The following is a 24,397-nucleotide window of genomic DNA, read 5'->3' as shown; positions in this document are numbered from 1 at the left end:
GCAATTTCCAAAACACGAGGGGGGAAATTCGCACAACGAGTCTTAAACGTGTGCATAAAATTAAATCGTTATTGTTGTCATTTTAATCTTCTTCGTTTTAATCCGTTAGTAACTGTTACATATATATATATATATAGCTTCTCGCTGTCGTTTTTATTTGTAATGTCTGTCTAAAAAGCGATTAAAAGATTATAAGACGTCTTATAGGCAGGTTTGTAGGGAAATCTCGGATAGATCCTGTTGACAGGTGTCACTCATGCGTCTGTCATGATTGATTACCGCGAGCGGAATGTTGTTCCTCTAGCTGATATCATCTTCTATCAGGGCGAAGAAAGAGAGATGACAATACATTGCTTGTGCTCCAGAGCTTATGTCAAGTATGTATTTATGTTGAATTAGGTCAGCTCATATAGTGTGTGTGTGCAGTTAATTTAAGTACGTTCAGAAAGTTAGATTTTAATGCACATCCTGAAAAGTACTTGGTTAGCTGGTCTTAACTGGCCTGAGCAGCAGAAAAGTGCCTAAAAATGAGACAACAGAACAGGCTAGACTGGTAGACCAGTTAAGACCCACAAAGGCTGAATAGTTTTTCAGCAGGACTGCATAGTAGGACAACAACTGAAACTTGAACTGCTTCATATTTACTTGTGTTTACATACTTCTGAAGTAAAACAAACCGATAGCGACATAAACACTCACTGTGTCACAATGACCACTAGGTTGCCATTAGATGTTGCCTTTTTACTAATGTGAAAACACATTTTCTCTTATTTTCATCCACAGTGATCGAGAATTGTATCGGTCAGATTTTAAAGCCATTCTGAGTCAGACTGACAATCAATCTCAAGGTACAGTTTCTGTTCATTTCTGATTATATATGAAGACTATTATGACCACTTGCGTAATGACTGTCTGACAATGGTTCTCAAGCAGGTAGCATCTCAACAAACTTCCAAGGGGGAAGTTTCACCCAAAATGAAAATGTGATGTTTATCGGCTTACCATCCAAGATGTCGGTGACTTTGTTTCTTCAGTAGAACACAAATGATGATTTTTAACTCCAATCGTTGCAGTCTGTCAGTCGTATAATACATGTTAGTGGGAACACCATCTATAAGAGGCAAAAAAACATGCACAGACAAATCCAAATTAAACCCTGTGGCTTGTGACGACGCATTGATGTCCTTATGCTGCGTTCACACCGAACGCATCTGGGGCGTCATATTCGCGTCAGACGCGTCTAGTTGGACGCTTGAACATTTTGAAGTCAGGCACGCGTCAAATTTGCTCTATTCGCGCATCTAAACAAAGTGTGTTCAGACGTGAATTCGCGTCATGGGAGGGGCTTCCATCTCTTTCTGCACAGATCCTCTGAATAAACACATCATCTTGTCAGTTGGAAAACAGTAGCGGCAATGCGGTTATGGTTATGCTGGCCGGTTTTTGCTAGCTAGCAGGTGGGCTAGTATCAATGGCTAAAATCATGCAAAGCGTTTTACAACTAACCAGATTGTCCGATTTCTTCGCTTATCCTCTTCCAGGCAAGTTCCTTTTTATTCCTGTCTCGATAAAAATATAATGACACATCATAGAGCTCAGGATGGCCACACACAGTGACTATTATCTTTGTTCTGGTCTCCACCGTTGATCACGTCATAAACACGTTACTACCAAAGCAGAGTCCCTGATTGGTTAACTCGCCGCACATTTTCGCCAAAGTTCGGTCAACGGGCGATTCGCGCCGCGCTAGATGCTTGATTCGCGCCGCAGGACGTCTAGACACGCGTTTACACTGACTTAACACGTTAATCAGACGCCCCAGGTGCGTTTGGTGTGAACGCAGCATAAGACACGAAACGATCGGTTTGTGTGAGAAACCGAACCGTATTTATTAAATTTTTTACCTCTAATACGCCACTATGTCTTACTGCCTTGAGCATGTGGTTAGTGAGGTCTGAACACACGCTCTGATGACGGAAGTGATCTCTTGCGTGCATATGTCAATGAGTGTGAGCGATCACCTCCGGCATCAGAGTGCATTCAGACCTGACCAACCGGATGCTCAAGGCAGTTGGACATAGTGGTGTATTAGAGGTAAAAAATGATATAAATACTGTTGAGCTTCTCGCACAAACCGATCGTTTTGTGCCTTAGGACATCAATGTGTCGTCACGAGCCGCAGGGTTTAATTTGGATTTGTCTGTGCATGTTTTTTTTATTCTTATAGATGGAATTCCCATTGACACGCATTATACGACTGACAGACCGCAACGGTTGAAGTTAAAAATCATCATTTGTGTTCTACTGAAGAAACAAAGTCACCTACATCTTGGATGCCCTGGGGGTGAGCAGATAAACATCAAATTTTCATTTTTGGGTGAACTATCCCTTTAAAATTATTTAAAATTATACAAAACAAGCTAAAACAATTTAAAAACCAAGATATTTCTTATTTTAATGCACTCCCTGAGCAACTGTTGTTCTCTTTGAAGAACCACTGATTTAGCCTTTTTCACGATTTTCACCTGTACCATGTTATGGTCAGTATGTAGCTTATAATGCTCAAGTAATTACATTTGTTTTTGGGTTTTTTCAGTAGATGTTGAAGCTAATGATAGGGAAGAGCTTTTGGAGGATCCTAACTGTTCCGTGGATGAGGAAGAGGAGGAGGAAGTTGATGAAGAGACCATGCTTATGGCCAGTTTGGGGCTTCCTGTGGAGTTTGCCAGTTCATCAGAACAGAGGAGAACTGTATGTCTGATGGATGCATGATGACCTTGAAGTTATTGGACTTCATGGCTGTCCATTTATGGGAACGTTGCTTATTTTAATAATTATTTTAAAAGCCTTGTCTCAAACCCCCCAGCTCCTGTACTCCTCCATACATTGAAATCATAATGGGGTACTGATTAGGTAGTAGACTGATGTCCACACTAGTGTCTGCATTGAGCGTGCCTGTCAGCCACACAGAGGGTGCTCTTGAGCACATATTTGAACCACAACTGGGACATTCTACTGTGGACATTAGATATTTATATACACACTACAAGTCAAAAGTATGGAGTAAATAAGATTTATCATACGAGTAATATAAGTCTCTTATGCTCACCAAGACTACAATTATTTGATCACAAATACAGTACAAAATTAATATTGTGAAATATTATTACAATTTAAAATAACTGATTTCTGCAATTTTTTAAAATGTCATTTATTCCTCTGATGGCAGAGCTGAATTTTCAGCATCATTACTCCAGTCTTTAGTGTCACATGATCCATCAGAATCATTCTAATATGCTGACTTGTTTTTTTAATTATTATAATTTATTATTGCTGCTCAATTATAAATAATGGTAATTTTTTTGCTGCTAATATTTTTGTGGAAACATTTTTTCCCATGATTCTTTGATGAATAGAAAGTTAGGTGAACAGTATTTATTTGAAATAGAAAAATGTATCATGGTTTCCACAAAAAAAAAAAAAAAAAAAATTACAACATTTATAATAATAAAAAGAAATGTTTCTGAAGCACCAAATCAGCATATTAGAATGATTTCTGGAGGTCATATGACATTGAAAACTGGAGTAATGACTGCTGAAAATTCAGCTCCGCCATCACAGGAGTAAATTACATTTTAAAATACATTAAAAATTGTATTATCCTTGATTCTTAACATTGTGCATTTCCACCTCGATCATTAATGACTGTATGTAGCCTTTATCTTTGTGTGGGCCCTGATACACCTGGTATTAACGTGCATTTTGAACTCAAATAGTGTCTAGATGTTCTTGAACTGGATTGCATTTGCAAATAACAAAAAAAAAAAAGCATTAGCATTTACACATTCATCAAATGTAGTTCAGTTGTCTGATCACAATGTGCCTCATGTACATTTACACCTGGCTTTTAATATATGCATGTAAAGGGCAAGTTAATGGCCAGATGTGAAGGGGGCCTGTGAGTCCTTGGATTATCCTGTGCAGTGAAGCTTCTCGTTTCTCGCTCTTTTTTTGTAAATTGTTATTAATGAATGTTGCTGTGAAGTTTTACCCCATTTACTTTAGAAAATTACTTGGCTGTGGCCCAAAACGAATGCTTTTTTTCTCATCTTTAAGGGCCATGTTTTAGCGAGGCTGAAGAACAAAAGAACCATCAAGCATTTGGAAACCCCCCCAGATTATGCAGACACAGACGAGGACTCTGAGCAGAACCAGCAGTGTGCTGTGAGTGACATCGCTGAGACCTCTGCCGAACAGACATGTCCCATGTCAGAGGAGGCCTGGCTGAGATACTGGCAGCAGCACGGGGAGGGTCTGCTGTGGCAAAGCTGGATGGAGAAAGACCCTGAAAATTCCAGCAATATGGCGCAGGACTGTTCCCGTTCAGAGGTAGACTGGGACGAGCACTGCCAACAAACATACCAGTACTACTGGGAACAGTTTCACTATTGGGCCGCCCAAGGCTGGACGGTGGATGATTCCCATAGCACAACCGCTGCTTCTGAGGAATATCAGGGCAGCCAAGGAGAAATAGAGGCACTCAAGAATCAGACGGAAGAAGGATCGAAAGCAAATGCAGTCAGCGTTACACATCTCATAAGCAGCCTGAGCTTATTGACTGAGGAAGTTGACAGCGTTGATGGCGACCGGCAGTCTTTGGTCTGTAACTGCGCTGATGAGCCCTGTGATGGTGGAAACCGCAAAAGGTCATCGTCACGTAGTGGCTGCACTGACACATCTGGTTAGTGCATGTATTTCTTCGTTTAAGATGCCTTTGTTTATTAGCTATGGGGACTGTGGTGTTCCCGCAGTGATGCTAAACCCAAATATGTCAACACCTTCCTGCTCCATGACCTACTTTCAGCATTTTGAATCTAGTGCAGATGTAATATAAGTTAAGATTTATTCTGTCACTGCATGTTACAGCATGAGCCCATTGTGTGTGTTCATTTCAATTTCTGCCTTTCAGAATGTAAATAATGTTCAGACATATTTTTAAACTTATTATAAATAAACAACAGAGAGTAATTGAATGGTTATTAACCACCCCTAGCATTGACACACTTAAATTACCATCAAAATAAATGGATAATTCACTCAAAAATGAAGGTTCTGTCATGAATTCACCCTTATGTTGTTCCAAACCTGTATGACTTTATTTCTTCAGGGGAACACAGAAGATATTTTGAACAATGTTGGTAAACAAATAGTTTTGGTGACCATTGACTTCTTTTGAATGGACAAAAAAGAAATGCTAAGACATTTCTCAGAATATCTTCTTTTATGTTCCACAATAGAAAGAAAGTCATACAGGTTTGGAATTAAATACATAAAATGACAGAATTTAAATTTTTAGGTGAAATGTCCCTTTAAGTATCTTTGTCACTTAAAGGATTAGTTCACTTTAGAATTACAATTTCCTGATAATTCACTCCACTATTCTGATTCGTTGCCAGTTGCCTTGACACTGCCGCCGGTGGCAGTCTGACTCACAGTACAGTGTTGTTAGCAGGGCAGCCAGAGCGAATTTTGAAGCTCTCGCTGGCGGCGGTCAGAACGCACAGTAAGTCAAACGGGCTTTACAAAAAAAAAAAGGTAAAACAACGATGTCGGACGATTTTGAAGTTGGAGGAGAAAAATGAGATGGAGTTTTTCGCCCTACCGCGGTACTTCCGCCTACTTCTGTACTTCTGTGTGACCTTTCCAACGGGATTACATAATGCATGGCGCATCGCAGAGCTAGTGCAAGACGAGCGTTTGTGGCTAAAAAGTATATAAATTTGTAAAAACATAAATAAAAAAAAAAAATTAGAAAATGACAGATCGTTTCACTAGATAAGGCCATTATTCCTCGGCTGGTATTGTGTAGAGCCCTTTAAAGATGCATTGAAACTGCAATTTGGACCTTCAACCTATTGGTAACTGTTGAAGTCCACTATATGGAGAAAAATCCTGGAATGTTTTCCTCAAAAATTTAAGAAAGAAAGACATTGACTGAAGAAAGAAAGACTTAATCATGCATTTGTGCATATTTTAAAGAACATTTTTAAAGTATCGTTTGCGTTGATGAGAGGATGAAATAGCAAACCTGCATTTTGGTTTCATGCTGTAACAGGAAAATATAAAAATCCAAGTTGGACAGCACTTTTTATAAGCCCTGTAGAGGATCACAAAGTAAGAAGTTGATCATGTTTTTTTTTGTTGTTGTTGTTTTTCATGGGTAAAAAAAAAATAACAGGGTTGCAAAAGTAAAAGGGATCTGTGATGTCAGCTGAAAAGAAAAGTCATTTCAGTAAAATAAAAACAGGAAGCATGTATTAGGCAAGTAAAAAAGAAGTCAATTTTGGTGTCATGTTGACTTTAACTCTTTTTTTTTTTTTTTTTTGAGTTAGCCGACTCAGTATGCTTTGATGGAGCCACCTGTAATCATAATGGCATCATTGCAAAGTCGGTATCTCCACAATATCAAGCCGCAATTCTGTTCTCTGACAGTGGCCCATGTGTAAGAGGCAGATCGTTTTCCCCAGAGGTCTTTTTTTGCAGCCTAAGCTTGGCTCTGTCTGAATGTTTAATGCGTCATATCAAAAGATGTCAGCTGTTGAATGAAAGGAGCATGTGACTTTGGCCTATGAATTTTTAATGCCGGTACATGTGAAAGAGAGCACAAATTGATCACAATCCACTCGCGGTCGCTCTAAAAATGGCTCTTGTCATCCTGATTGGCGGGCCATGACTGATGCCATCTAAACAGCACCCTTTTTTGTACCGCTGGAACCGCTCTTATACTGTATACATCAGGCAGTATAAGAGTCAGACATAATTTAAAATGATAACGTCGCTATTATTAATAGTAAACTGAAAGTGTGTGATTTCAGATGGCAACATGAAACAGACCTCTGCGCCTTTGAATAATCAGAGTGGACAACCCATAAAGAACAGATCTAACCATGAGGATCAGAGCGATGATGATGATGATGAACCTCCAGAGAACAGACGAGCTAAAGTGAAGAGAGCGTAAGCTGCCAATCTGTTTTTCAGTACATTGTGTTGTATCAGATTGATATATTTCATGTTTATGGTTTATATTTTATGCATATTTTATTCACTGATTTCATTCTAAATCTGTTTTTATTTTTTTCTATGGAACACAAAATGATAAATTTTTTGCATAATTGTTACACAGTACAATGGCAGTTCATAGTGACCAGGGGCTGTCAAACTGCAAAAAAATTAAAGGTGCCCTAGAACCTTTTTTAAAAAGATGTAATATAAGTCTAAGGTGTTCCCTGAATGTGTCCGTGAAGTTTCAGCTCAAAATACCCCATAGATTTTTTTTTTAATTAATTCTTTTAACTGCCTATTTTGGTGCATCATTATAAATGAGCCGATTCAGGGCTACTGGCCCTTTAATTCTCGTGCTCCACACCCACAGAGCTCACGCTTGCCTTGAACAGTGCATAAACAAAGCTTACACAGCTAATATAACCCTCAAATGGATCTTTATAAAGTGTTCGTCATGCATGCGTCGGATTATGTGAGTATAGTATTTATTTGGATGTTTACATTTGATTCTGAATGAATTTGAGGCTATGCTCCGTGGTTAACGGCTAATGCTACACTGTTGGAGAGATTTATAAAGAATGAAGTTGTGTTTATGCATTATACAGACTGCAAGTGTTTAAAATGAAAAAAGTGACGGCTCTTGTCTCCGTGAATACAGTAAGAAACAATGGTAACTTTAACCACATTTAACAGTACATTAGCAACATGCTAACGAAACATTTAGAAAGACAATTTACAAATATCACTAAAAATATCATGTTATCATGGATCAGTTATTATTGCTCCATCTGTCATTTTTCCCTGTTGTTCTGGCTTGCTTACCTAGTCTGTTGATTCAGCTGTGCACATCCAGAAGTTAATACTGGCTGCCCTTGTGTAATTCCTTTCATAATGTTGGGAACATGAGCTGGTATATGCAAATATTGGGGGCGTACATATTAATTGACTGTTACGTAACAGTCTGTGTTATGTTGAGATTCGCCTGTTCTTCGGAGGTCTTTTAAACAAATGAGATTTATATAAGAAGGAGGAAACAATGGAGTTTGAGACTCACTGTATGTCATTTCCATGTACTGAACTCTTGTTATTTAACTATGCCGAGGTAAATTCATTGTACATTTTTTAATCTAGGGCACCTTTAATGTAATTGTGGTCCATGCAACCCATCTGCTATATTCCAGGTCTTTTTAAAGTCATTATTTAAATATGCACTACTGCTCAGTAAACATTTTTTGAAAGAAATTAATACTTTTATTCAGCATGGATGCATTAAATTGATTGTAGTGACTTTAAATACTTTTGCTGCTCTGCTGACAGTCATGAGCTGGATGCCGAGGAGCTTGCGGAGGTGCCGGTTGAGGAGGCGTGGGATGCTCTTGGCCTGAAACGTGGTCCGCAGCCCAAGTAAGACCCCAGACAGAGGCTAGACACAGCTTTACTGCTTTGAAAATAATCAGAGGCTCCGTTAACATCCAAATGCTTTTTGTCTTGGCAGGTTTGACAGCATTGTGAAGCTGAAAACAGGCCAGGGTCCATACTCAGGCAGGAGGAGTGAGGAGAACAGAAAGCCCCATGAGGAAAGAAAAAAAGCAGCCTGCAAGATCAACAAGCACATCTTTTTTACTGATGATGGACCACAATCCACAAAGCCAAAGATCAGCAAAACCCTTCAAAAAGTGAGTCGATTTTTGCTGCATGTAAATTTCATTTTTAAAGACATAATTCACCCAAACATTTAGTTAGGAGTTTTGAGGAATGTTCACTCTGAACAAAAGCATATAGTGACCTGTCCAAGAGAAATCAAGCTCTAAAAATGTAATTTAGTTATGTTGTTTCAGTGTTATCACAGAGTTCAAATATGAAGGTTAAGGTGAAAAATGGTAGAATTTTCATTTTTGGTTGAACTAGTCCTTAAATGTTTTGTCTAATCTTGCTTTTGTTTTGGCGTATTTTGCCCAAAGACAACTACATCAGGTCAGCAAAAGACCATTTTGGATGTCAGGGCTGGAGCGAGAAGATTAGATTTAATAGCTCTTGGGATGCAGTATTCTAATAAACAATATTTTTTTAATTATAAAAGTTAAGTATATTTATAACTATGAACAAAAATGAAAACATTGGCATTTAGCCTTCATTATTTCTCACTGAGTGCGAACAAAGAATGCTAGGCTTATGGACAAAGGTGATAATTGAATGTTTAACTTATTTACATTAACATAAAACAAAGTGACTGTTTACATTAATACCTCGCAGAAACAGGTCATTCTTTTTTTCGGGTGAGGAGGGGAGGATACGCTACTGTTTAAAAGTTTGGTGTCGGTGATGTTTTTGTTAAGGTTTTTGAAAAGTTTCTTATGCTCGACAAGGCTGAATTTCTGACCAAAAATAAAGTAAAAACTGTAATATTGTGAAATACTGCATTTTAAAATAACTGCTTTTTTAGTCTAAGGTGTCACATGATCCTTTAGAAATCATTCTAATATGCTGAACATTTCTTATTATCACTAGTGTTGAAAATGGTTCAGCTTGAAACGTTAAAAGAACAGCATTTATTTGAAATAGAAATCTTTTCTAATATTATAAAATGTCTTTACAGTCACTTCATGATCAATTTAATGCATTCTTGCTGAATAAAATATTAATTTACTTCAAAAAAGTCTTTCTGACCCCAAACTTTTGAACTGTAAAGAACTTGGTACTACCAATATTACCAGTACCAGTTGTTGCTGTTGTTTTGGAAGTACTGATAATTTAGATATCCCTGTCAGATATGCTTTTTAGAGACTGTTCTGGAGGATAAAGGTCTCAATTTTTTATTATGCAGTTTGTAGTCCTTCATGCTTAAGATCCTCTATACTACTAGGCACCCAGTTGTCTGCAACTGCGGTACTTTAACTGAACAATGCAATGCGTATGTTTGTGTTGTTCCCTGAGGTTTTATTGACACATGGATTTTGTGGGATTACATGTAGGATGTATCATTCTGGTCGCCTTACTATGGATCAGTGAAGTACAGTGTAAATTGTTCAGAGTTGTGTGTATGTGTGCCAGGACATATATTTGTATAATGACGTGGGTATGACATAGGTATTACAAGGAGAGGGTGACTTATGAGGACATTACCCCATGTCCCCATTTTTCAGAAGGCATATAAATCATACAGAATGAGTTTTTTTGAGAAAGTAAAAATGGACACAGTTTCCTGTGATGGGTAGGTTTAGGGGTAGGATTGGTGTAGGGCGATAGAAAATACGGTTTGAACACAATTCACAAAAACAAACGTGTGTGTGTTTGTGTGTATGAGAGAACAATGTGGTAGAGAGTGGGCAAAGAGCCAGAAGCAGTGAGGCTGACACTTTATGCAGTCTGCACAGAGCTGCTTCATCTACCCACACCCCATCCCATCAGAGCGCTGTCACGCAGCACCTGCTTACTGCACGCTGTCAGCTCCCGTCACACAGACAGACCGCTCTAACCTCCAGTCTCACCCTTGACACAAACACACACGTTCCCAGCTGTCAAACACACACAGGACAGATTCAGACTTGGTCACTGGCATGTTGAATATTCAAGAAGAAAAGAGATGAATTGTTGTTTTCAACCCAGTGCATCTAGTCATCTTGTAGATGGACTTTTTCAAGGTGGATTCCCCCCCACCCCACTGGATTTTAGCCAGTAAACAGATAAGACCAATTTACTGCAGTGCTCTAGAATTGATTTCTCTGTAGCACAAATTGATTTGGTGGAGGACGAAAACTTTACTGCAACAGACATTATCACCAGTATCTTTTCAGGCTGGATGCCTAAACAAGACTTTGTTGGGGCTTCCTTTGAGCACATTGAGTCCTGCAGTTTTTGACTTTTTGATTCCAAGGACCCATCAGATTGAATTATGTAGTTTTTATTGTAATGTAACAATCTTCTTTGTCTGTCTGTTTTATTTTAAGCTAATTTGATGAAAAAAGCTTTTGGTGAAGATAAAAGCAGTAAAATAAAGAAATAAATTTCAAGGACCCCAAATATGATGATCCCTTTGTGAGGGACCCTGTTCCTGAAATATACACTACCAAATGTGTGTGTGTGTGTGTGTGTATATATATATATATATATATATGTATACAGTCCAAAAGTTTGAAACCACTAAGATGTTTAATGTTTTTAAAAGAAGTTTCGTCTGCTCACCAAGGCTACATTTATTTAATTAAAAATACAGTAAAAACAGTAATTTTGTGAAATATTATTACAATTTAAAATAACTTTTCTATTTGAATATATTTCACAAAGTAATTTATTCTTGTGTTGGTAAAGCTGAATTTTCAGCATCATTACTCCAGTCTTCAGTGTCACATGATCCTTCAGAAATCATTCTATATCTGCTGCTCAAGAAACATTTAATGTGTACAATTGTACAAAATATTTGTGTACAATATTTTTTTTTCAGGATTATTTGATGAATAGAAAGTTCAAAAGAACAGTGTTTATCTGAAATCTAATCTTTTGTAACATTATAAATGTCTTTACTGCCACTTTTGATTGATTTAATGCATCCTTGCTGAATAAAAGTATTCATTTCTTTAATTTCTTTTCAAAAAAATAAAAATAAAACTTCTTACTGACCCCAAACTTTTGAACGGTAGTGTATAATGCTACAGAAGCTTTGTATTTCAGATAAATGCTGTTCTTTTGAACTTTCTATTCATCAAGGAATCCTGAAAAAAAAAGTACACAACTGTTTTCAACATTGAAAATAATCATAAATGTTTATTGAGCAGCAAATCAGCATATTAGAATGATTTCTGAAGAATCATGTGACACTGAAGACTGGAGTAACAATGCTGAAAATTCAGCTTTGCATCATAGGAATAAATTACTTTGTCAAATATATTTAAATAGTACACAGTTATTTAAAGTTGTAATATTTCACAATATTACTGTTTTTTACTAAAAATCTTAGTGGTTTCAAACTTTTGGACTGGACTGGACTGTATGTATATATATATCATATGACACTGAGGACTGGAGTAATGATGCTTTGTCATTACAGCAAATAAAAATAATGTATTAAAAAAAATGTATTAAAATAGAAAATAGTTATTTTAAATTGTAATATATATTTAATATAATAAAAGACTAATTAAAAAAAAAAAATCTTAACGACGCCAAGTTTTTGGACAGTAGTGTATTTATAATATTTTGACAGTGTATATTTTTCCCAACATTAGAATATAAGATTAACTTTTCTGTTTGAATTAGCTCTTTTAATAATAAATATTGTTCAAAAGCATGTTACAGAAAGTAGTGCCATACAACTAGTGATTAGACTGTGGTGTGCAGTATTTGGGTTTGTTTCTTCCTATAAAAGCTCAACATTCACTCATACCCTCACAGGTCCAGAGTTTCCTGCAGCAGATTCAGACTGATGCTGTCTCTGAGGAGTTGACCCCAGCCTCCATGCCTGAAGCTCGGATTGGGCCATGTGAGAGAGCGGAAGAGGGCAGTCTACATACACAAAAGGAGGATGAGGAAGAAGCAAATAATGAGAGAGATGAAAAAAAGTATGAGAAGACTCCTCAGCTCAACAAAAGGTGTGAAAAAAGTGAGGAACATCAGCAGAACATTCAGTGTGTCTTCACAGAGCCAGAAGAAAGACAGGACGACGATTCGGATCCCAGAGGAGAGCTGCAGCCCATAGACATCCCTGACTTTTTGCTCCCAGATGCTCCAGAGGATGCTGAGGGAGGTCAGCAATGTGCTCTGATACAAAGTGCTGATACAAATGAGATAATCGCTGTCTGTGCTCCAAATAACATACAAGCCAACCATTAACACAGTTAGGCTTCTCATTTAGTGTTCACTGGCAATTTGATATAATCACACTGTTTCCTTTCCCAGCTGAGAGTGTGCAAGCCTTTAAAAAGAACAAGAGAAAGAACAGGAAAAGAAGAAAAGATGTGGAGATGCCACCTGAGATTGCAGCAGAACCTGAGCTGGCCAAGTACTGGGCCCAGCGCTACCGTCTGTTTTCCAGGTTCGATGAGGGCATCAAACTTGACCATGGTGAGTCAGCACAAAGCCACCATCTTTATTTTAGGCAAATCATGAATTTGTTTCATTTATTTACATTCATTTAGCAAACTATGTTATCTAAAGCGACAAATTACAAATCATTGCACAGCATCAGGGGCATTAAAGTGTTAGTTCACCCAAAAATGAATTTACTCACACTCAAGCCATCCTAGGTGTATATTACGTTCTTCTTTCAGTCAAACACAATCAAAGCTATATTAAAAAATGTTCTGGCTCTTCCAAGCTTTATAATGGGAATGAATAGTAGCTGAGATTTTGAAGCCAAAAAAAGCACATCCATCCATCATAAAAGTAATCCCTACATCTCCAGTCGGTTAATAAAGGCCTTCTGAAGCGAAGTGATGCATTTTTGTAAGGAAAAATATCCATATTTATAACTTCATAAATTAGAATCACTGGCTTCCGTACAAGTCAATTCTGGCAGAAGAGTGAACACGGAAGCGCAGAGGATAGAGCAAAACAAAACACTGGTCACGAATTAGAAGTCTATAAAGTTATAAATATGGATATTTTTCTTACAAAACCCATCGCTTCGCTTCTGAAGGGCTTTATTAACCCCCTGGAGCCGCATGGATTACTTTTATGATGGATGAATATGCTTTTTTGGGCTTCAAAATCTCAGTTACTATTCACTCATTATATAGCTTGGAAGAGCCAGAATATTTTTTAATATAACTCTGATTATGTTCATCTGAAAGAAGATAGTCATATATATCTATGATCGCTTGAGAGTAAGTAAATTATGGTAAATTTTCATTTTTGCATGAACTAACCCTTTAAGTTATAAATTGTGAAAAATTGCAAAGATTAAACTATTAAACTAAAAATGCCAGCATTTTCAGTCTTTGATGTTTTATATCCATAATATTTAAAAAAATAGCCATTGTAACCAAATAGATTAAATACGTTATGCAGTTAAAATTTAAGTTTTTTTTTAAATTATTTAATTTATATGTACCATTAAAGTAATGCATAGAAATATAGAGCATATAAATAAATACATAAAATAAGCAGCAGAGTACTTATGAGCATATGTTTTTAGCTAAACATATTAATAGATTTAAAAAATGCCACGTAGAGTTTTCCGCAAACATTTCTGAATGATGATGCAAGCAAATCAACTTACTAAAATCGATCGATTTTTCAGAAAACTTGAAAAAGATAATTACAAATGTATTATGAATAATCAATCTATCAACCAGCCCTAATTCTTGAGGTCAGCATCAATTACAAACTATTTTACTAGAAAATGTGATGTTTAGGAGTGGCAAGGAAAAGGAGGGCAAGGAGTTTTTTTGTTCTGGACATGCAGCAATGAATCATTCGCAGTAAGAGCTGTGAATTTAAATAACAAATAGAGGGGCACATTAAGAACTAGGGTGTCAGTGTTGAATTGTGTGTATTTGTGAGGTTCTAGCAGATGTAGGTGTGTGCAGACGGACTGAGCTGGCTCTGTCTGCAGTGTGTGTGCTGACGCTATACACGGAGCCCCTCATACCTCCTGCGTCAGAATAGAGAAAAAGGGAGGGAGACAGCGAGCGAGTGAGCGGGAGCAAGTGAGAGCAAGACAGCAGGCAGCTTTTAGAGCGCTCGGGAGAACACTCTTTTCTTTCCCCACGCTACTCTTTGCACAAATAGAGTGCTCAGCCTCAGAGGAGAACAACCTTTAGCTCTGGTGCTTTACCTGTGTTCTCTTCTCTACTGCCAAAGTGGGTCACTCTCTTAATGGACACAGTATAATAAACTACGCATAAACCTGCTTGTTAATCGCTTTTTGCCTGTCTAATTTTGTTTTATGTAAGGAATTTAATTGTTATTTGTTCCTTTGTACTCATTAGAACTGCCTTAGAGTTCTTATTTGGTCTTTTTATTATTTGTAGGCTATAGCTTGAGCATTTAACGTGGCAGGCAACAAAACTGCAGCGCACGCTTATAATGCACAGAATGTTATTGTGCGTGATGTGGACGCTAATATAGTTATTGTTACAGTTATCGTTTTCAGGCTTTAATTCATTACACAGCAAAAAAAAAGATTTCTTAATGAGGTTATAAATATTCTTCTTGAATTTATTTACTTAAATTTACTCGAAGCAACACTACATAGGATATGAAGACTTTAATATAAGTGTGATTTGTCAGTAACACTTTTGCAATAAGGTTTCATTTGTTAACATTAGTAGTTAACCACATTAGATAACATGAACTAACAATGAAAAATATTTCTAAAGCATTTATTAATCTCAGTTAATGTTAGTCTCAACCTTTATTAATACATGATTAAAATCCACACTTGTATTTGTTAACATTAATGATTCTGAGCTAACATAAGCTAACAACGAACACTTGTATTTTTATTAATGTTAACAACAATTAAGTACTGTAACAAATGTATTGCTCATTGTTTGTTAAAGAGTAAGTTCACCCAAAAAATGAAATTTCTGTCAATAATTATTCACCCTTGTGTCGTTCCAGACCCTTTGTTCATCTTTGGAACACAAATTAAGATATTTTAGTTGAAATCCGATGGCTCCGTGAGGCCTTCATAGGGAGCAATGACATTTCCTCTCTCAAGATCCAATAATGTACTAAAAACATATTTAAATCAGTTCATGTGATTACAGTGGTTCAATATTAATATTATAAAGCGACGAGAATATTTTTGGAGCGCCAAAAAAAACAAAATAACAACTTATAAAGTGATGGCCTATTTCAAAACACTGCTTCATGAAGCTTTGGAGCATAATGAATCAGTGTGTCGAATCATAATTCAGATCACATGTCAAACTGCCAACGGCTGAAATCATGTGACTTTGGCGCTCTGAACAGCAGATTCGATACACTGATTCATTTATGCTCCGATGCTTCCTGAAGCAGTGTTTTGAAATCGGCCATCACTAAAATTGTTTTTTTGGCGCACCAAAAATAGTCTTGTCGCTTAATAATATTAATATTGAACCACTGTACTCACATGAACTGATTTAAATATGTTTTTAGTACCTTTATGGATCTTTAGAAAGGAAATGTCATTGCTCCCTATGAAGGCCTCACAGAGCCATTGGATTTCAACTAAAATGTCTTAATTTGTGTTTTGAAGATTAACGAAGGTCTTACGGGTGTGGAACGGGATGAGGGTGAGTTGTAAATGACAGAATTTTCATTTTTGGGTGAACTAACCCTCTAATGGAACCTTATTGTAAAATGTTATCAATTTGTCTTACTGAATTGGCAAAAAAAAAACAAAAAAACACTTTGTTGTTTATACACTTTAAAAAAAATCTGCCTGTGCAATAAGACAAAAAAACGCTTCTGAATTAATTAATATTGTATTGTAATTCTCTAAAGCTTTGATATCTTTTGCAGGGTTTTAGTGTATATATAGCATTGTATTATTTAGCAATGCCTTGGAACCACCTGCATCGTAGGATCATGGTGACGACCTTTACTAAAGTATTGCTAAAGTATTAAATGTATTTTTATGTTATAAGATCTGCTTCCTGTGAAGTAAGTCAGTTTCGTTGTTAAATTTTATGGTGCAATAACCATAGTATTGCCAGGATTTAGTTTTTAATAGGGCTGATCTTGGGAAATATGCCTTTTAACATCAGCACCACAAGTCAAACGGTTTTCCTTCTGGTACCATGAAAGGTCCCGTTATTTGGGATTAGAAAATCTCTCCTCACAGACGGCAGATTTCTCGTAGAATTCTCCAAAGTACCATGACTAATGTGTTTTTATAGGCTTCTCACTTTTGAATCATAACTCTTTCACTAAGCATCTGGAATTCTGTTTGAAAGCGAGATCAGAGCATCGTTTCTATTCACTTATTCATGTCAACAGAGGCAGTAGCCCATAGCCATAGTGAGCCACTTTTCCTTCAGCACTGCCTGATAGGACGGAGGAGAGGGAGAAAGAGGGGTAGATCAAGAGTGTGGGCTCAGTTGTGATCTCCTACACCTCCATCCAGGCTGCAAAAATTGCAGATTACAAGTCAACATAAACTGCCATTATCAAGCCATTTTACTTCCGCAATGTAACAAATGTCCATATGGAGCTGAGACTTAGGTGACGCTAGGCAAAAATGAAAGTCTGTGTAGAGCTGGAGAAAGGTACTACATTTTAATTAAATACCCATTTTGTTCATTATAACATGTTCTGGTGAATTGTGCACAATCTAACCAAGAATGTGTGTTAAAATAAAAGGGGTCAGTTGTTTTCATTTTCTGATTTTTGATGACATTTTACAATAAGGTCTCATTAGTTAATGTATTTACTAACATGAAATAACAATGAGCAATACATTTGTTACATTATTTATTAATCTTTGTTAATTTCAGATAATAAAAAGTCATTTGTTGTTTGTTCATGTTAATTCACAGTGCATTAACTAATGTTAACAAATACAACTTTTGATTTTAATAATGTATGAGTAAATGTTGAAATCAACAAAGATCTATTTATTAAATGCCGTATTGAAGTATTTTATGTATATATATATATATATATATATATATATATATATATATATATATATATATATATATATATATATATATATATATATACCACTAAGATCCACTAAGATTTTAAATGTTTTTAAAAGAAGTTTCGTCTGCTCACCAAGACTACATTTATTTAATTAGAAATACAGTAAAAACAGTAATATTGTGAAATATTATTACAATTTAAAATAACTGTTTTCTATTTGAATATATTTCACAAAGTAATTTATTCCTGTGATGCAAAGCTGAATTTTCAGCATCATTACTCCAGTCTTCAGTGTCACATGATCCTTCAGAAATCATTCTAATATGCTGATCTGCTGCTCAAGAAACATTTAATGTGTACAATTGTACAAAATATTTGTGTACAATATTTTTTTTCAGGATTATTTGATGAATAGAAAGTTGAAAAGAACAGTGTTTATCTGAAATCTAATCTTTTGTAACATTATAAATGTCTTTACTGCCACTTTTGATTGATTTAATGCATCCTTGCTGAATAAAAGTATTAATTTCTTTAATTTCTTTTCAAAAAAATAAAAATAAAAATTCTTACTGACCCCAAACTTTTGAACGGTAGTGTATAATGCTACAGAAGCTTTGTATTTCAGATAAATGCTGTTCTTTTGAACTTTCTATTCATCAAGGAATCCTGAAAAAAAAAAATACACAACTGTTTTCAACAATAATGTTTCTTGAGCATCAAATCAGCATATTAGAATGATTTCTGAAGGATCATGTGACACTGAAGACTGGAGTAACGATGCTGAAAATTCAGCTTTGCATCACAGGAATACATTACTTTGTCAAATATATTTAAATAGTACACAGTTATTTTAAATTGTAATATATTACTGTTTTTTACTGTATTTTTAATTAAATAAATGTAGCCTTGGTGAGCAGATGAAACTTCTTTTAAAAACATCAAAAATCTTAGTGGTTCCAAACTTTTGGACTGTACTATATATATATATATATATCTCTTAATTCATGTTAAAGGTCCTCTAAGCGATGTCATGCATTTTTAGGCCAAAACATTTTTTGTCACATACAGCAAACATCTCCTCACTATCCGCTAGCTGCCTGTCCCCTGAACACACTGTAATAAAACGCGGTCTCTGTAGTCGCCACAAGCTTCGAAAACGACAATAAAAACAAACTGGTGCAGCCTGGACCACGAATCATAATAAACATGCTCCAGCCAATAACCGACAAGAATGATTTTAAATGCGCTTTCATGACTGTTTTCAGGAAGCACGGAGGGGAGGGGGAGGAGGAGGAGGAGGGAGGGTCTAGCTAGCCTCTGTTTTGTTTGACAACACTTCGAATGTCAACAGGACGTTACTCCACCCAGGATCACTTAGAGCACCTTTAACTAAAGTGGTTAACTAATGTTAACTAATGAAACCTTATTCTAAAGTATTACCATGATTTTAAACATTCTAGTCTCAGTTGTTCTTTAATCTGTTTTATATTATTTAAGACATTTAATTGTAATTGTCCCATTCAAATTAATGGCATGTCATTCTGGCACTTACACCACAACTGTGGTGTACACAATTGATAGAGAAAACAATACTTGTTTCACAACACCACAAAAATGTAACATAACTTACAATATATACTGTATGCCATCACAGGAATAATTAATAATTGCATTTATTTTAATTTAAGTCCCTTAAAGCATGGAAATATTCAAAGATCAGAGTAATATACTATATACTATGTAAATTTCATTTCCATAAAAGCAATTTTCACATATTTTACTGTCACCGTGTTTTAAAGGGCCGTTTTGAAATGACAGTGGCAATAAACTTGATTAAGCTATTATTTTATATTGATAATTAAACATTAAAATGCAAGCAGACTTAACTATGACATTTCATTATTCATTGTGACCTTGAATTATATGTGAAAGAAACAATACAATAACAATACAAAACAATAATGAATATAGCATGGTATGTTTAATGTATGATTGAATGTTTTCAGATGGAAATTATAGAATGAATGCAAGTATTATTTTATTAGTAAAACACATTGGCCTGCTTTCACAGACAGGGTTTAGATTAAGGATAAGGCCTTAGTTCAATTACGGCATTTAAGTAGCTTTAGAAAAAAAAAAACATTACTGGTGTGCATCTTGAGACAAAACATTGACATATTATAAGTTGCTTTCAGTTTCAAACAGCTCAAACATGCATCTTAGTCTGGGACTAGGCTTAAGTCTTGTCTGTGAAGTCGGGGATTGTGTTTACAATGTCCTTTCTATACGTTTTTGTCTTTTTTGTGAGCTTATGAAAAATTAAGGTACCACTTAAAAGTGAGTTCTCTTTACTCGAGAGCACCTGTACTTGATGGGCTCTTGGTGCTGCGCGCTGTCCAGACCTCACACTGTAAACAGGAAGTGCTGAACATGGTTGCTCCAGACCAGTGATTGTTACTTTAGCAGGTGTTCTATTCTCAGCGGAGAGAAAAATACGAGAGGCGGAAAAACAGAGATGCGTTTGTAGAGGCTAAAAGCAGATGGTGTTGGTCTCCACAGAATCAGCGGAGGACATGCTCCGTTTAACTCCACTCTCTCTGACTGCTTCTGCTTCAGCTCTCTCTCTCACACACAGACACGGACCCAGCCCAAATACAACACCTTAAAATGATGAAGATCCAGAGAATGAGATCCAGGAATCTGATGCTATGTTTTGAAGTGTCACAGCTCTGGTTTGCAAGAATGATGAATTGTTTAGAGATACAGAAGGAGTCTTATCTTGAACATATGATATGGTTTTGTACTGCTTCTCTTCAGAATATATGGTTTTCTGGCTCCACATGATATAGGGATGATTGCTGATATTTTTGTCACAACAGAGGCTCCTCCTAATATGGAAAAAGCTATATATTTAGAGAGGAAGAGACAGTCTTTGACGTAAGCAGAGCCGTGTTTTAGCTCTTCAAATAGAAAATGAAAGCTACAGACTCCCCCTGGTGGTAAACAATTCTAACACATTTACAATAAAAAGGTGCATTTAACTATCATTTGAATAGTATTCTTGTCATATTGTTTAAGAAAAAAAAAATAGATTGTATGAACTGATAAAAGCCTTCTCATTTGAATTATGGTGTGCATAACATGTGACTCTGTTCTGTCCACAGAGGGCTGGTTCTCAGTGACTCCTGAGAAGATAGCAGAGCACATTGCTCTGAGGGCGCAGGACAGCTTCAGCACGGAGCTCATTATCGATGCCTTCTGTGGTGTGGGTGGCAATGCCATTCAGTTTGCCCTCACTGGGAAAAGAGGTACAGTTGCTTTTCATACTTCCACCACGTCAGCAAAATCCTACCATGTGAACACCCATATATTGGTTTCCATTTTCTTGAGAAACCATCTGAAAATCTTTTTTGAGATATACAACATGGTTTTGACGTCTAAAAATGTGTTTAAATAACACATTTCTATGGAGCACAGTCTATTAATTTATTAAAAATACATTAATTTTTTTTTTTTAAATTCTGAATTAAAATGAATTTAGATCATTTAGGATCTTTTGTAATTCATGATCAAAAATACAGTAAAATCAGTAATATTGCAAAATATTATTACAATTGAAAAATAACTTTTCTATTTTAATTTTAAATGTAATTTATTACTCTGATCAAAGCTGAAGTTTCAGCATTATTACTCCAGTCTTCAGTGTCACATGATCTTTCAGAAGTTATTCTAATATGCTGATTCGCAGCTCAAGAAACATTTATTATTATCAATGTTGAAAACAATAAGAAGAAATGTTGTGCAGCTATATATTTTTGTGGGAAAATTATGGTTATTGTTTTTTTGATGATTGTACACTAAAAAATATGTTATTACTTTTTACTTGGGTTAGGGTTATGTTTCCATCCAGTGTTGCAAATTAAATTATTTGCTATGAAATATCGCATTAAACATTTGGGTTTCCATCTCAGGTGTTTAAGAGAACAAAATCACCACTTCCTGGGAATCTGCCGCAAAATATCTGTAATAAAAATGGAAGTTGCGGGGAAGCCAATGTGGTTCTTTTTTTTACTTCATTATAAATGACGTTCACCTCAGAGCACACAGACTAAATGCAATAAACACTGTCATGTTATTTTGCGTTCGGATTCCTGGTGTTTGGGAACGCAATTGTTTGAGTCGCTTCTCAGGGAATGAAACCAAATCATTCTGATGACAGACTAAGGCATTTCAGAATGATCAAACCATTATTTGAGATGTAATTGGTCCACTGGTTAGTCTAGTTATCCAATCACATCCACAAAGTAGCGCAAGTTTTTTTTTTTTTTTTTTTTTTTTTTTTGCGCATCAAGGAATTTATTCGGTATAATGTTTCCATCTTCGTTTATGTGCATGCCTTCTTATTGGATAAAAAATGTCTCCGCCTCAATTGAGTGCCAATTCATGCACATTATTAAAATTTATGCACATCTTGCTGTTTCCACTCAGCATTTTTTTTTATGCGATATCCCAAAATAGGTGAATGGAAACAGCTACCGACTCTAATACTTTGATGTTTTTGTAAGCGAAATATTGTTTTTCTCCCTCTGCCGTTCAGTGATCGCCATTGACATCGACCCCATACGCCTGGCTCTGGCACAGCACAACGCAGAAGTGTACGGTGTGGCGCACCGGATAGAGTTCCTGCAGGGAGACTTCCTGCAGTTGGCTCCAAGCCTGCGAGCAGACATGGTTTTCCTCAGTCCCCCGTGGGGAGGACCAGAGTATCTCAGTGCTGACGTCTTCAACATCAAGACCATGATGACTCCTGATGGATATCCTTTCAGTCTTTCACTCTGTGCTTTTATTCTATCTCGACAGTTTCCTTTCAAATGAGGTTTTTATTGGAGTGGAAAGCTCAAATTTGTCCTTTTTCACATCACTCGCATTAATGAAATACTTTCTAATGTATGTGGTCAAGATGCTTCAAACTGCCTGTTCAAACTTCCTTAACCATCTATACATTTGAAATTTTCAGGTTGTCAAAAATGATTTCAGACAATATTGTCTATTTTCTTCCTCGAAATGCGGACATGGAACAGGTAATGTTTATTGTTCACTTGTAGATGTACTTTAGCCTATAGATGAACTTAACTCTAATTTAACACACATTTTATATTGTTCTTCACATTGGCCACAGTGGTTAACAATTTGTTGCTGTTTTGTGGTTGTTAAACAGCATAGCTATTTGTCTTAAAGTCAAGATAGTCTGATTGGTTTGTCACTTGGTTCACTCCTTTTAGCATTTTTATTATTAGTACTGATGGTTGCTATAGATTTCTAGTTCCTGTTATCAGGTTAGTGCCTCATAACTGTCCAGCAGTACAATATAAACTTGGTTCCAAAGTCCATCAGATGAAACTTACTTATTTAATCAATTATTTTCACAAAATGTGTTTGTTGACTATACCCAGGTTTAGTTTAGTGCCTATTATGTGTCAGTTGCAGCTGTATCATGGTTTTTGATTTCTCTGAAAGGTCTAGCTGTCTGGTGGAGTGTGGTTGCACCTTTTGAAACCACACTGCTTTCCGGAGTCTTCTGTGTTTGACTGTAGCAAATTTCTTCACTAATATCTAAAGTGAATACATCATTACCTTTTGCCCATCACTGTGCTACTTGTAATGTTAAATACTATGTATTAGTGTGACTTGTGATTGAATTCAAGAACAATTTTCACTAAGCCAAGATAGTGAGACGATACTATACTAATATGTTGATATTGGTAACTACTGACCATGCTGCCTGTGATGGTAGCTCACACCTGCTCTGCCTCATGTCTTCTTCCTCTTTCTCCTCATACCCCTCCCTCTTTCTGTCTTTCACTCTGTGTAGATTGCATCTCTCGCTGGCCCAGGTGGGAAGGTGGAAGTAGAGCAGAACTTTCTGAACAACAAACTGAAAACAATTACTGCATACTTTGGCAGCTTAATTTAAAAACTTAAAACATTTTATTTCCTTTTAGTCATTTATGTTATCTGTACTTACTTATTCCACTTAAATTGTACTTGTGCACGTTATCTGCTGTTTACTGTTTTGTAAAGTCATTGACGATGAATTTTACAGACTAACGTGTACTCATGATGCTGCTAGTTTAATGTTTATTTTAACAGTTTTGTTTTTTCCAGCATTGATATTTACCTATTAAAGTTCATTTAAAGACGAAAATCAAGTTTTTAATGTTGTTTATATGTCTGTGGTGTTTTTAATATGCTTTAAGACAAACCATGTGCAAATTCACGTCAACACCATTGCTGAGTATTTTCTCCTTAAAGGGTTAGTTCACCCAGAAAAGAAAATTCTGTGATTTATTACTTACCCTCATGCCGTTCCACACCCGTAAGACCTTTGTTAATCTTCGGTATACTTCATAGGGAGCAATGACATTTCCTCTCTCAAGATCCATTAATGTACATAAAACATATTTAAATCAGTTCATGTGAGTACAGTGGTTCAATATTAATATTATAAAGCAACGAGAATATATCATGTGACTTTGGCGCTCCGAACAGCAGATTCAATACACTGATTCATTAATGCTCCAATGCTTACTGAAGCATTGTTTTGAAATCGGCCATCACTAAATAAGTCGATAATTTTTTTTTGTTGTTGTTTTTTTTTGATGCTCCAAAAATATTCTCGTCGCTTTATAATATTAATATTGAACCACTGTACTCACATGAACTGATTTAAATATGTTTTTAGTACCTTTAAGGATCTTGAGAG

The 24,397-nt window shown here is 36.1% G+C and overlaps 1 protein-coding gene across 2 annotated transcripts; it reads left to right on the top strand.

Moving 5' to 3' along the window:
- Positions 1-27: 27 nt before the first annotated feature.
- On the top strand, positions 28-23,874 carry tgs1 (trimethylguanosine synthase 1). 2 transcript variants are annotated; one of them, XM_067363763.1, is made up of 13 exons: positions 28-377; positions 784-848; positions 2,597-2,751; positions 4,117-4,741; positions 6,876-7,014; positions 8,380-8,466; positions 8,558-8,738; positions 12,451-12,802; positions 12,955-13,119; positions 20,799-20,942; positions 22,232-22,450; positions 22,639-22,715; positions 23,507-23,874. In XM_067363763.1, exons 1-13 carry the CDS (start codon positions 268-270, stop codon positions 23,606-23,608), a joined length of 2,421 nt encoding a protein of 806 aa, XP_067219864.1. In that variant the 5' UTR covers positions 28-267; the 3' UTR covers positions 23,609-23,874. The 2 variants fall into 2 exon arrangements, with proteins under 2 accessions (XP_067219864.1, XP_067219866.1); XM_067363765.1 differs by having other exon boundaries at positions 2,600-2,751; positions 23,507-23,873.
- The last annotated feature ends 523 nt before the right edge of the window (positions 23,875-24,397 follow it).

This window comes from Chanodichthys erythropterus, chromosome 16, assembly GCF_024489055.1.
Source record: "Chanodichthys erythropterus isolate Z2021 chromosome 16, ASM2448905v1, whole genome shotgun sequence".
NCBI classification, from domain to species: domain Eukaryota; kingdom Metazoa; phylum Chordata; class Actinopteri; order Cypriniformes; family Xenocyprididae; genus Chanodichthys; species Chanodichthys erythropterus.
This window is presented reverse-complemented; position numbering and strand designations above follow the sequence as displayed.

Coding starts and splice junctions, on each gene's coding strand:
- tgs1 (XM_067363763.1), top strand. CDS start 268: ATGATTGATTACCGCGAGCGGAATGTTGTTCCTCTAGCTGATATCATC. Junction 2,752..4,116: donor CATCAGAACAGAGGAGAACT/GTATGTCTGATG, acceptor CTCATCTTTAAG/GGCCATGTTTTAGCGAGGCT. Junction 22,451..22,638: donor CATGATGACTCCTGATGGAT/ATCCTTTCAGTC, acceptor CCATCTATACAT/TTGAAATTTTCAGGTTGTCA.